General features: G+C 39.1%; 1 protein-coding gene across 8 annotated transcripts in view; it reads right to left on the bottom strand.

Annotated features, from left to right (window-relative positions):
- The window catches only part of elavl4 (ELAV like neuron-specific RNA binding protein 4), an 81,871-nt gene that overhangs the window by 45,901 nt on the left and 22,898 nt on the right, over positions 1–13,072 (bottom strand). For 7 of the 8 annotated variants that reach the window (XM_077607314.1, XM_077607310.1, XM_077607309.1 and 4 more), the window contains one exon: positions 999–1,085. The exons of the other annotated variant lie outside the window; for it this stretch is intronic. In XM_077607314.1, coding sequence (XP_077463440.1) covers positions 999–1,001 — 3 coding nt within the window. In that variant the 5' untranslated portion in view covers positions 1,002–1,085. The remainder of the gene's footprint in view (positions 1–998; positions 1,086–13,072) is intronic. 8 annotated transcript variants of the gene reach the window in all.

Consider the following 13,072-nt stretch of genomic DNA (forward strand, 5'->3'; position numbering starts at 1 on the left):
GAAAACAGTTACTAATGGGCTTTTATTTTAAAACTTTTGTTTGCAGGGTGGGATGAGTCTGGTTGAGGTTGTCAAGATTTTAAGAAAGAGAGAAAATGAAAATATGAACCGATACTGTGTGTAAAATACTATAATTAATAATTGTCCACTGAGAATTTTGGCGGAAAATTATTTGCAACAGGAACAAAATATATTTTTTCATTCATCTAGGCAGATTGCTAAGATTGTCAGATAGAATCAATTTCTGCAAGGTGGAAGAAGGTTCCAAATCAAATCAATCTGTCTCCCTGTTCTACAAAAACTTTTTTTAAAAACTGGTTCTTGGTTTGAAAACATTTTAGATTACACTATTTGGCTGGTGACCATCACGGTCTGGTTATTCTTGGTGGCCAGGGAGTATTAGAGATGCACATGTCATCATTGAATTTAGTTTCTAATTTACAGGTATGTATATAAAATTGTAAGCATGATTATTTAATTTACATTCTAATTTCATTTGTATGTTTGAGAAGAGCTTTGGGAACTTTTGGTGATTTACAGTTATATAATCAAACTTAAAATGGTGTAAAATAATTTGCAAGAAGATAATCTTTAGTCAAAATGAGTATTCATGCAAATATTGGAATTATTTTGTTTATGAATTTGAAAAATATGCAGATTTGGCCCACTTCACTCTGTGAATGAAAAGGATTTGGACACCCCTGGTTGAGCAGAAACACTCAGACACCCAGCCAAAATGTCAATGTAAATATAAGTACTTTTGCATTTGATTATTATTGATACATTTAAAATCCTCTTTGCTTTGTTGTGGCCTTTTGTTCATCTCTTGACAAAAGACCCTCCGACAGATTTCACCCATCTATGCTATAGTTTCAACTGTCACAGTCAGCGGGATCTGACGTGCAATAGTGTCAATATAGTGTAATATCAGATCATATTACTTGATGTTGTGCAAAATGCCAAGGCCGTCCATTTGGCAGCAGCAGTAGACTCCTTACCATCTTTGGCTGTGTCAGCAATCCCTTCTCTGCCCAGCCCTGGAGCTGCGGGAGCTCTGCCTGACGCCACTGTGTCTCTGTCGACCCCTATGGAGTGGAGCACATGGAGGGAGGGAGGGATGCACAGCCCACCGTCAGCATCATATACTCACTTTGCACTTTGTTTAAGGTGGGATTTGGGATTGGTTATTCATTTGATGGGAGGAAGTGGGAGTGAGGGAGGGATATGGCAGCTCACAAGTATACTATGTAGTCATTCAACCAATGAAACAAAAATGGCTCAGTGGGAATAATAATAAAACCTTATAGGGGTATCTACAGTAGGTGTAAATGATAAGTCATCATTTGAAGACATAACCTCTATCCTGTTTATTGCAAAGAGGTTGGGGGGACTTTTTCTTCAAAATGAAACTCAACCATACATTGACGAGCGAAAATGTATGGGCAACCAGCCCCTGATTGACTGACTACAAATGGACTAAGACTTGTGTCTTAATAGCATTGCCTCAGTAGTTTTGCTGAGAATGGAAAAATCTCTGCAGCAGTAGGAAAGAAAAAAAGAATCTAATTGTGTGTGTTGCAACCAGCAGATTGGCGTGGTCCCCGCTATGACCTCGGGTTTATGAGTTTATAATGAGGGTTTCCCTCTTACTATCTGCGGGTAAACAAGCCTGCGGTTGAAGACACAGAAATGTCACAAATGAGCAGGAAGTCTGTACAGCAGCTCTTGAGAGCGAGGCGGGCAGGGGGCAGTAATACCTACGCCAATGGATGCCACTAGCAGCCAATTTAGCGGGAGAGGGGAATAGCAGGCGGGATGACCTCTGCTTTCATTTACTCCTTCAGAAGGATGAGGATAGGGAGCAGGCGATCAGTTGGAAGCCGGAAGAAAGAAAGAAAGGATGAGCAATACGGAAGAGGCTTCGATGAAGGGGAGAGATGAGGTTGGACAGAGAGGGAGAGAGATTGAGGTCGTACTGTATCTACTATATTCTTATCAATCTGGCCAGGAATGCATAATGGAGTTTTAAATGACAATCAAGTGTGACTAAAAAATAGGGGGGGACAAAGAGGCCACTGGTTGTCCAAAGTGAAATTGTTTGAGCCACTTTTGTTTTAGCCTGGTGAAGACCCAAATATGTTGTGTATATAAGACAGAGTTATTTAAATGGTTTTGCAAGACATGAAAACCATTAGAACAATGAAACAAATGACTGTGACATTTCGACAGCGGAACCTCCAGTTTTGTTGGTCAATCTGCTATTGGTTCAGATTTAGAGGCAATCATTCATTCGGTGAAAATAATAAAACCTTTAGTATCTGTATAGGCAGTATATATAATTATGGCGCTGTATTTTACAAAATAAATGATTAAATGTACATTTTAAAATATTAAATGGTGTAGCAGATGCCCCTCTCAAATGTCAACGGTTGTGAACCCCTCAAAATTCATACCAAGTATACAGTACATTTTACGTGGCAGTCCTTGTCAGACAACGGAATTCTGTTTCAAATTGCATTTGTGGAATAATAATTAGGCGAAACAATTAATTAACATATTTTCTTACTAAATCTTGTGATCTTGAAAGTCAGTACCGTCTTAGATCCAAGTAAAAAGAAGTTGATGAATTAGATTAGCATATATTTGAAAGTAAAATTTTTACATAGAATATCCACAGGCAATCATGGAAGTGTAAAACCAAATTGATCAATACAACATGCCTTTGATAACAAAGTACAACGCCTCGAGCAGCTAACCCTAAAAGGGGCATCTTAAGCTACAGGCAACATAGGGTTTTCTAGCTGAAAAAAGTGCTTTCTACGTGGCTTTCGTGAAATACTTCATGTTAGTTTCATATGAGTATATTTGAATCTGTTTCCCAATTGTACACAAATAGTGGCGTATGGTATGAGGAGGTTCCACTGTAATATTTTGATGTTTGTTTTTCTGGTCTATCAAATAATTCAACCTGTTAAAAACTGTCAACATTAAACGCGCATTTCAAGTCGCAAAGGATGACATTTGATGACCGCTTGTAACGTTAGCTCGGGGCTGCAACACAAAACTGCAGCAAATCGATTGGCAACGAAACATAGCTACAATTACAAGCCAAACATGCATTATAAAGGACAAGACTAGATCTCACAGCCCACTGCATATCCTGCATGTTAAAATATCATCAATTTATCATGACGCAGAAAAGCTACCTTCAAAGAAAGAAACATTGGGCAGAGGTGAAACATCAAAACCATTTTCCACCCATTCAGCAAAGCTGTCGCTTCACATACGATGTCAGTGCGGTGAAGCAACGTGTGCCGCGACAAGCAGACAGTGCAGCGTCATCACAGCGTCTACACACGTGCGGATTGCATGTAACGAGCAGCAAGCAGATGTATGTGGGCCTCCATCCGTGGTGAGGTAACGTCACTGAGCGCACAATCAGACAATGCTCAACCATTCCTTCAAGCAAACCGTGCCGCGTGTACCACAGACATGCACTTTGCATGCAACTTCATCCGTCATATTCACACCCTCCTTGCATTCGTCCCATGCATGCTTTGTTGGATGAATCCACCAAAAGAGGTGCAAATTACATTCAGCAACCATTTAGATGGAAATCCGCTCATGGATACATTTTGAATTATTCAAGGAGTACATTTCAGTCGGTGCTCAGATGCTGGGAAAACCTATTATATAATCAATACACTCTATAGGGCCATTAATATTTGATGGCGCAAAAGTGCTTCCTGTCTCCTTGGTCTCCTGGTGTCTGGGTCCTGCAGTCTGCCTCCAGCAAGGGAAGGGAGTGCACATTTGTATTTGTCGGGTAGTCAAAATTACTAATGGAACAAACTTATCTTTGCTTTACTGTTTATGAATCCATTTTTCCAAAGCGCTCTTCTAATGTAATATGCTCTCGTAACTATATTTCACTTTAGACAGTTATGTGAACAATTTCCCAAGTCATCGCGTCGTGTTTTGACCTTTGTCACGCCACTGCAGTTTTTACAGCATAAAGCAGTGCTGACGATAGAGAGTGCTGAGGCACTGCAAGCCTACATCCCTTCCTCTCTTTTAGCCCCGCAAAGCTCAGACAATCAATGTAGCCTGACTTGGCCGGGAAAGATGGAGGCTGCGGAGAATGCAGAGTAGACAGGATGCTGCTAGGGTTCTCTGCTGACATCTTGGGAGCTATAAAATGCAGCCAGGGCGACCAGCTAGACTTTTGTCTCACCATCTAGTGTCAGATATTGTGATTTCTTTATACTAGGTGTTTTATTGAACAAAACTATCTTCTGACAATATACTACACACACGGTATTTATTTTGTCGAAGTTGCACCACTGAGGCTAACAACTTTTTGCAGAGCATCAAAATGAGAGGTATAACACTCGCTGGAGACATAAGTTGTATTTTAGTGAAATTTTCTTTGGCTATTTTGCCAAGGACTTATGTACACACACTCACTTCAGAAACTTTCACTTCAAAGGTTGCATCCTGAAGTTTGACAACCAAGGCTATTGGCCAACCATTACTCGGCCGAGAAAACCTTTGACTGGCGGCGCCGCCAAACATATCGGTTGTATGAAGAGCGCATGAGTAAGTGTGTGTCTGAATAGTTAAAACAGATTGAGTGGGTTCTCACTGAACTTGGTGGGTTATATGGAGTGACACCATTTTTTTTGTTTATTCGAAAAATAGGATGGCTGCAATGGACTTTATAAATCCATCCAGCTTTCTATTACCTAGTTCATAAAATTCACCTTTTAATATTATTCTACAGCCTGTTTTGAACCTGTGCTATAAAAAAATTAAACATATACATATATATATATATATATATATATATATATATATATATATATATATATATATATATATATATATATATATATATATATATATATATATATATATAGGTCTCGCCTATATATTTGTATAGTATGCATGCGATTGTATTTATATTGCTGGTCTTTATAACTCCTCCGTTGTTTTTTTGTGAGCTCCAAACGTCTGGCAGATCAGAGAGATGCTGGGCTGGATCAATTGGCAAAAGTAATCTTGGACTCGCACACACAAATGCACACCCCTACACACAAGACAGCTCCGTTGTTGCACTCTCACCGGCCTGCCTCCAGTCTCATCGATCAGCATCTACTTTACTAAATGGATTCTTCTCCTCCGCCTCACTTCAATCTGTGGGACTTGGAATAATAAATGTTCCAGAAAATACGAGATGTGTATCTAAGCAATTTTTCATTTAAATCTGGCTCGACTCCGACCACAGTTTTTCCTCTTTCTTGTGACAATTCAGGCTTTCAGCAAGATCGATGCGGCTATATGCAACACCCCCTCACAGCTCTTGGGTAATCAGCACATACTTGCATATGGTCAGAGGTCACGTCATGACAGGATGATGCAAATTGCCCAACGGTCTAACAGACAGGGTTTATCAATATCTCATTTGGTTTTCTCAAGGTTTGTATTTGTGGCATTACGATATAGATAATGAATATACTTTATATAGACTTTAAAATAATTTTTCAATGTTTCCTCACAGCTAGATTATTGTCATTGAAAGAATTATTTTGTTTGTGTAATACTACAATTTATTAATGTAAAAATCTAATGTAAGTGTATTACAAATTATCTTTGATTTGACTTTGATTCCCCTCATATGATAATTTTATTCTCCTCAAAAGAAAGCTTTACTCTACTTAACTCATTTTTTAACAACTATTATACTATGAATTTATACACACAGGGGGGCAGTTCCTGTGTGGCCCGAATAATCATCTGTGAAATATGAACTAAGTCATTGCTTTAACCTTATTTTTATGAGTGATATATATGTATTCGGTTTGAGAACAGGGGAAAACATCACCGTCAATTTCATTAATGGCAAACAACAAGGACGATCAAGACCTGCAGTGATCTATTCATATCTCCTCCATTTCGCTCTCTTTCAGGCACTCTCTCACGTATACACCCCAGTGAACGAAGTACACTTCTCAACGCGAACACAACGTCAAAGATTTACGTTCTCCTCTGATGAAGACATTTGCACACTGGCTGATTCCCAAAACTTGCAGCAGCAACGCATGCAGAAAATTGGTGAACATCTTCACTCTAGAGATGACACTTTAATTTGTGCAGCTACAGTGACTGGTGCTCTAAAGTTCCCCCTTGAGGGGCTGTTAGATCAGCTGGACACCTGCCTCTCGGTTTGGCCGGAGCCGGAGGCTTGAGAGGGGGGTATTGGGGCACTGAGGTTTGGAGGCTGCTGGAACAGAAAGTAAAGGCTGGGATCTGCCCGGAAGCACGAGTCCCTGTCCCCTTGCCCCAGCTTTGACCTGGCCTCTCAGGTTCTCATCAAAGGTCCCCTTTTTTCACTCCTGTCTCTCGCCTAATGGGCTTGCCCCAATTTCTCTGGCCTATCCCTATCCCGGGCTGCTCGTCAACACCGGGATACATAGCAGTCTTCCTCGGAGCCAAAAAGCTATTTCTTACATCTTCATCAGCTTGCTTCACACTCAAGTCAATGACGTGTGTGCCATGCATTGCTGTATAATCCCTGGGTGTGACAAATGGGAAGAAGGAGATAGCTGTCATGGTCCTAAACTAGCATGTAGTGGTGAATTGAAGGGACTAAATCAGTATCATGTTCTTCACAGGACTCCATCTTCAATTTAGTGCCATTAGCGGTTTTAGTGGATCGTTCACGTGTCTTAGATCGAGGGCCTCTTCAGTAATTAAACTTGTTTATGATGAACGAGTACTGTCAGCCTGGATTAGGACTTCATCACGGGCACATTCAGTTCACATAAAAGAGCCATAAATATGCAATCACTCTTAATTTTCTCAAAATGCAGAACATGTACATTTGGAGTTAAAAGTTTTAGTACGTAAGAATGATTGTATCGAATGGGTCTAATTCAACACAATTGCACAATTTCTCATGTTTTTTCTGTTACAAAATTGATGGTGGCTATAGAAAAGCATTTAAAGTCAATTATCATGTCATGACTAGGCAGGAAAAGCAAGAAAGACAACAGTGTCCATAGTGTATAGTGTATTGTACATCTCCGAGATTTTTCCCCCGTGCAGGCTAATGTTACTACAGTCACACGCACAACAAAAATAGTTGAAGGAGCGAGTTCGCAATAGGAGTATCACATCAAATAGTCGTCTACTATATGCTAACGTATTACTCACAACTTAGTAATAAGTTCAAAATGAACTACTTCCTGAAGGATGCATGAGGGGCTTGAGCAGAGAAATGAAAAGCAAAACAGAAAAGGATGCCAGTGCTCTACAGGCTAGCTCGGAACCTAGAGGAAATCTATAAAGATTGAGGACTATGCATCCATTGAATATCGTCTTCCGTACCACTCATATAAGTCATAGGGGGTGCTGGAGCCTATCCCGGCCAACAGCAGGCAGAGGACACCCCAAAACACCCTCACCGAATGGGAATCAAACCCATATTGCTCACACCAAAATCCGGCGGGAGAAAATTTAATTCTGATATGTCCTTGAATAATATATAAGCAGTTTTAGTTTCCTGAACAAAAAGAAAAACAAGAACCAAGCAAGTGACTCTCAAGACCTTTCTTCCGGGCACTCTAAGAAAATAAATAATAATAAGAACCTCCTTCGGTGGAAAAACTAAAAGGAGCACTTATACAAAAGATACCACAATGCATTAACCATTTAACAGCAAGCTAATCTAATTTGCTGACACGCATGCCACTCACCATCAAGAAACTCTCTCACCCACATTTTCAAGCCATACACACTACAAGTCATAGATAATAGCGACACAAATAAAACAATATGAACTGAAAACTTTACATTTTAATATGTTATGATCGGTAGCACTGTTAGTAGATTGAAGTATTCCAGTGGGATATCCAAGAACATAAAACCATGTCATAATGATAGAGAGTTTTAAATTACGGCAGGATAAAAATCTAAATATTAAACATATTTGATTACATCATCATTGTTTTGAGAGTCACTCTTTTCGAAATGATTCTTCCATTCCATCATTAGATAAAAAATGTACCTAATGTTGCACTTGTGTACTCGAGAGCTTGTTGCCGTACAATATGAGATGTGCAAAATTGTAATAGAGCAGGGAAAGTCCTTGATTTAAAAAATAAAATAAAAAATGCTACCAACATTCTAGCATTCCCGGGAGAGAGTCAAAGAAACAAACTCGTCTTAAACACCTTGAATAACAATTTTCTGTTAAATTCATAGCGGGTGTTCCAATTAAAACTGGTTTGAGGATACGAGTGTTAATGTTGGCTTTGTTGAGCAGGTATTTATAACAAAGCTATAAACAGCCTGGAGGTGCACGATAAGAAAACCTACAGCTCGGCATAGCACTTATACACACAGAACGAGCCGGAGAGAGAAAGGAAGAGGAACCCCAAGTAGAGGCAGTGCGCTTTCTAATCTAAGCACTCCTCCCCCATCAGCTGCATCTCACACATAGCAAGCCTATATATATGTGAGGATGTGTGCCTTGCAGCAAAGGCATGGAGCTCAATCACGCAGGCACCAACCGTCCGCTGTACTCGAGATTTCATTTTATAGCCAAGAGTGCGACACAAGGATGTGTTAGTGTGTGTGCTGTTGTTGTTGTTGTTTTTTTTGCACGTGACCCTAGATAATCTGGTCATTGATTCAGCTCTAAACTAGAGATCACATAATCAAGTGGATGCAAGGCAAAGAAAGGCCATCCATCATGTATCTTAGTGCATACACAATGTGATGGGAGTAATGGATCAACAGACAGTAAGTGGAAGTGTTGACAATGTTACTACAACCGTATCAGAAAGACAGCCGGGCATCCTTCATTGAATGTATTAACTCTTTATAGGGCCATATTTGGTCATTTAAGAAAAAAATAAGGACGTATGTCAAGTTTCAATCATGCATAAGCAATATAAAAATAAATAATTCCCTTATATAAAAACCTCCCACCAAAAATAGGTAATGTCAGTTATGCCTAACGTTAATATAGGAGCAAACTAATAAAGACTTTTGCTCTAATGGACACATTCAGTTGCCACGCATAAGGACTTACTTTGCATACATACATACCTACCTGTAAATAGACAGGTTATTCAAATGCAAATTATGCATGGTAATTGAATAAATGAATGCCACTTGGAAGTATTTAGAGCATACAAGAACAAAACCAACCCTCCTAAAAGGAATTTATGTGGAATATTACTCTACTTAACAATGAATGGCTCCTTCCTTGATTCGCTTTACCCAGTTTTTCTACCTCCCTCAAATAGATCCTTCCCATAATTTAACCTAGCATTTTCATGAATTCCAAGAAGCCACAGCAATATATCAGAGATATGTCAGATTGTGATTTTACAGTCACTCCTTGAGCTACTGTCACTATTTTAAATCTTCCGTGCAAGTCATTACACAATCAATTTGGACTTTCACTTGCGAATTTATACTGAGCACATCTTGTGTGAAAATCTAATCTCACTCTGTAACTTGACGACAGAGCGGTGCAATCAAAAATGGCTCTGACTGCAGCAGGAGAGAAAGGGAAAGGGAGGTAAAGTCACAAAGCCTAAATGTATACCATCAGAGCTAACAGACGAGGCCGGCGGCACACCAGCGAAACCATTAAGTGTGGTGCGCATTCAAACGAGCAGATTAATCCCCCCTACTGCTGTACAGAGCACGGTAATTGAAAATGCCCACAGGATATGATCTCGGCTGTTGGTATGGCAGGCTATATGCCACAGAGGCGACGTAGAGGAGACGGAAGCTGATTTGCCACAGTGTGACAGCGTGATGGTGGAAAAGGTGCACATCAACGAGTGAGTGCTCGTTTATCTTTCCACTGACCTTAACGACACCCCCATCCCCAAACACAGCGTATCGCTGTACTGCTGTTTTATCCACCCCCATTTACAGGCAGTAAGGACATTAAGGATGACATTCCTTTCCCTCAGAAACCGGAAACATAATTAGATGAACCTATATTTGGGAATCGTAATAATTCTTAATGTTTACAAAAAACTTTGCATGTGTATTTTCCTATTTCATCAGTTAGTAATTGAGATGACAAAATCTAGGTATGCAAAGGAAGTCTAATTTCACTTGTTCTGTGAAAATCCACTGCAATGACATACAATGTAAGGAAAGCAACATACAAAAGACATCTCAGCTATTTAGGTAGGCGCAGTCATATATTAGATATAATATGTGGAATGCTTGTGAATATCACTATTAACTATTTATTTATTCCTTAAAATATTTGAAAACTGCGACACTCTTTCTATTCATTAGCTTGTCTATGGCATTTTCCATTATGTGTTAGCATTTAGCTATCAGTTTCCAAAGCAAAAAAAATAGGTAGTTTGACAAATAAAGAGGCAGGGCTAAATGTGTTGCATTTTTATAAAAATGTGTCACGAGTGGTTTACTTGCACTGTACTCGGATTACCTGGAAATTATTTGATCATGCTATTAGTATATATAACACGATACAACACATAATGAATCCTCAAACTAGTAGTATTTTCTGAAATTAAGATTATATGGCCTTGGCAGATGTCTGGCCTGTGCTGGGCGTCATTGTAGTTATCTTTTGTGTGAATGTGACATATGACAAGATGATGTATTGTGTTGCTAAAGATGAGATAAGGCAGGCGTAGGATGTGTCGTGCAACGTGGTGTTTGTAGACCGCAATGTGTCTATTACCAACCACAATAGTGCCATTTTGCAGCATGTTCAGTTTCATGTTTAATCTATAATTCATCTGGCTACAGAAATGCATAAATGTTTAATATGTCAGCGGCAGCGAGGCCTGTCGAAAGCGTGACCTTGAAATGTCCGTTAAACATCATTCAGCAACAGCTCAAGGGGCAGTTAAGCTGCCAAAGCCAAACAACTCACGCAGACACAAAGCGCACGCACACTAACGTACACACACACACTGTCTGTCTTCCCCTTCTCACACACAACAAACAACCTGTCTGCCTGCTGATACTTTACGGCGCTTTCTGCGCTGCTTTGTTTCCTGGGATGCAAAATGCAGATGAGACGAGTCAGCCGCGTGCGCACGGTCTCGGGAGAAACTGCCACTCAAATCCAAACATCTGTATGAATAGCAAAACACACAGCGTACAGTGGAGGATGAGAGACAGAAGGAGCGGGAGATAGAGAATGAGCAGCAAAGTGGCTAAGAAAGCTGCCGTTCCGTCTCTTCTTCGCTATCTTTTGCTGAACAAAGAGCTATATACACATGAATACCTCTTTCCTCCCACTGTATTTTCCATCGGGATATTTATTCTGAAAAGCAGCGATGCACAACAAGGGCTCGGTCTTGTGTTTGCTAGTGGGCTGAGGCACTAACGCTCCCCAGCTGATTATGTGTCTGTCTGTAGCAGTTTGAGCTTCTGCCAAAGGAATTAGGTCTAGTATTTGTGAATGCTGCTCCCCTCACAACAGAATGACTTCCCATGCTTCTCAGATTTCTGGCTTTTGGAAATGAAAAAAAAAAGAAAAAAGAAAAACAACATTTTAAATAAATTAAGGATGTCGCTGTGGAAGCCTATTAAATTTTCAATGTGACCGTTTTGTGAGTCTTCATGTGTGTTTAGGCTTCGCACAAAAGGAATATTTAAAAACCAGAGCGTGCTAATTGGGACAGAGATTGTTACAGCGGCTTCTTATTCAAACAGGCTTTTAGCTCATTAAATGCTTCCATCTAGCCTTTGTTCAAAGACAGAAACATTTAGAGTCAATAAAAACAGTGGCAATAGGAAAAAAGGTAAATTGAATATGACTTAAAAACAGTCAATTCAAACAGTCGCACTTAAAGAGTATGATTACATGAGAGGAAATTAAATCATTGGACGCTTTGCAATTTTAGATTATTTTAAATTCATACTGACTTCATATTTGGGTGTTAAAGGAGCCACCATATTGGTTAGACACAATGATAAACGAACACTAATGACATTTAATTTAGCTGCATCTTCAAGGCAAAAAGAAATTAATACATCATTTTCGGTGACCTAGTTTTTATCATTATTATTATTATTATTATTGACTTTTGACTCATTGCCTGCCTGCCATTGACACTGATGAACATCCAATTCATTTTGACTGGAAGAGTTTTCACAGCCAGTTCTCACTTTTTTCTATTCATTCTTGTCTGCAAGTACAGTATGTACATGTTTGCCCATGTACAGTACAGTTGCACTACCTATTGGGGAAATTTGCAATCTTTCAGCTATATGATGAAAAATCTTGGATACTACCATTAATGCTCATATTTTTGTGTTTAGCAATGGACATTCAAGGATAACTGCTTAAGTATAGGGATATATATTTGCCCAACATATTTGCCTTGTGACACAAATAGCCATCAAAATGTTTTGGACTCAAATGTAAAGTTCACCAGAAGATACTATACAATCAACACAAATGATTTTTTAAAAACTCATCTTCCTATAGACTACAAATATGGTAAACTACATACCACCTTGATTTATAATCTGTATACTGACAAATGCAAATTTGAATCAGAAAATTACCATTTTAGTGAAAGAAAGCCAATATTTTTGTTCAGGTAAATATCTACTAGAAGTTTTTAAAATCTTGATTTTCAAGTTGTGTTTGAGTGGATTGGTAAACACTTTGTAAATACAGTAGGTGTAAAAAGATTCCTTGTAAGCACATGAATCTACAGGGAGACTATAATAAACATCTTCAAAATAAAGAATTCCAATCCCCCTGTGCTAGGTTGTTTGTATATGAATTTTACATTAATACCATTCTGTTAAGTAGTGATAAAACACTTGTTTCTACTCATCATTTACCACCATAAGAGTAACACTCGGTGATCTTACATTTCTCTGATCTTCACTTACATTTAATTCACTCCACATATATTTGTTGGTTGCACAGGCACTATAATAAATTCCTTACACACCCCATCCTATTAGCATTGATGTGTAACCTTGGAGCTCACCGTGTTCCGCCTGAGGGTAATAGAGTCACTGCATGTTGGTATCCTCG

Source organism: Stigmatopora argus, chromosome 8 (genome assembly GCF_051989625.1).
Source record: "Stigmatopora argus isolate UIUO_Sarg chromosome 8, RoL_Sarg_1.0, whole genome shotgun sequence".
NCBI classification, from domain to species: Eukaryota; Metazoa; Chordata; class Actinopteri; order Syngnathiformes; family Syngnathidae; genus Stigmatopora; species Stigmatopora argus.